At 43.7% G+C, this 1,058-nt stretch overlaps 1 protein-coding gene across 1 annotated transcript in view; it reads right to left on the bottom strand.

Annotated features, from left to right (window-relative positions):
- The window catches only part of klc2 (kinesin light chain 2), a 16,704-nt gene extending 15,866 nt beyond the window's left edge, over positions 1-838 (bottom strand). Inside the window, exon 1 of the mRNA XM_016236066.1 lies at positions 600-838. Within this exon, the coding sequence (XP_016091552.1) occupies positions 600-827 (228 nt within the window). The 5' untranslated portion in view covers positions 828-838. The remainder of the gene's footprint in view (positions 1-599) is intronic.
- Between the last annotated feature and the right edge of the window lie 220 nt (positions 839-1,058).

Here is a 1,058-nt window from a genome sequence, read left to right as displayed (position 1 = left end):
TTTCTTCATTTAAAAACATGAGATGCCGCGGGATGGGGAAAACCGGCATAACGTCTTGAGACATGTTTTTAAAAAGTTGAACTTGCATTAATTTTGCATTAACATGGTTTTCTAAACATGCGGCTCTTTTGTGCGAGATGCGAGTGCAACGCTGATAGATATCCCTCTCGAAAATGCGATAAATATGTGTTCTGTGTGAACGGCTTGGTTTCAGATTTGAAATAAACAAGATCTTCTCCGCATTGATGTTCTCTTTTCCTGCAATATTTTTAATGAACACCGCAGCAGCGCCGCATCTAGTGGCTTCAACTGGATATCCTAACAAAAACATTATAATGCAACGACACTTACATCCTCATCGCATCTCGTGCACCGCTGATAAGGCTCCCTCCTTAACGCACCTAAAATTCCAATGCAACGTTTTTGCATTCGAATGTGGATTTTTAATTTAAATTCGACGAATATTTGAAATTCAATTTTTTTTTTGACAGCCCAAGTATTAGCATAATTAACATTCGTCAAATGAATGCAATCTAAACAACCAGTTCTGGATATTCTGAGTTCAAACTGAGTCACAGACTTTGGTGGGATTCAGATACCTGCGCCTCTCCCAGTCCCAGCTCGATGTCCTCCAGGCTCTTGCGGAGCAGGCTGGATTTCTCCTGCGCGACGGCCGGCTGAGCGCAGTCCAGGATGGAGTTGAGGAGCTGAGCGTGTTCCCCTCGCAGCGTCTCCAAACCCTGCATCACTGCTTTAGTGTTCAGCACGATCTCGTCCTGCGTCAGCCGCTCCAGCGTCTCTTCTCGTGGGTACACCATGGCGGACATCACCCGCCGGACTCGCTGAGAACGGACCCAATGTTACGATTACAAACTGATGCATCACAAATCTGACCTCACCTGCAGCTTTTACATGAAAAAATCAGCTGAATCATCATCTTACATGGCCCCAGTTAACTAAAACTAAAACAGTGTGTAGAATAAGATATCAAATGCAATAAAAGCTGCCAAGATAGTCGTCAAAGCAACATCTCATTTTCATTTAGTTTAACTTGGTGT

This window comes from Sinocyclocheilus grahami, unplaced genomic scaffold, assembly GCF_001515645.1.
Source record: "Sinocyclocheilus grahami isolate Dianchi unplaced genomic scaffold, SAMN03320097.WGS_v1.1 scaffold481.1, whole genome shotgun sequence".
NCBI classification, from domain to species: domain Eukaryota; kingdom Metazoa; phylum Chordata; class Actinopteri; order Cypriniformes; family Cyprinidae; genus Sinocyclocheilus; species Sinocyclocheilus grahami.
Note: the sequence above shows the minus strand (reverse complement) of the source record. Positions and strands in the feature narration are given on the sequence as shown.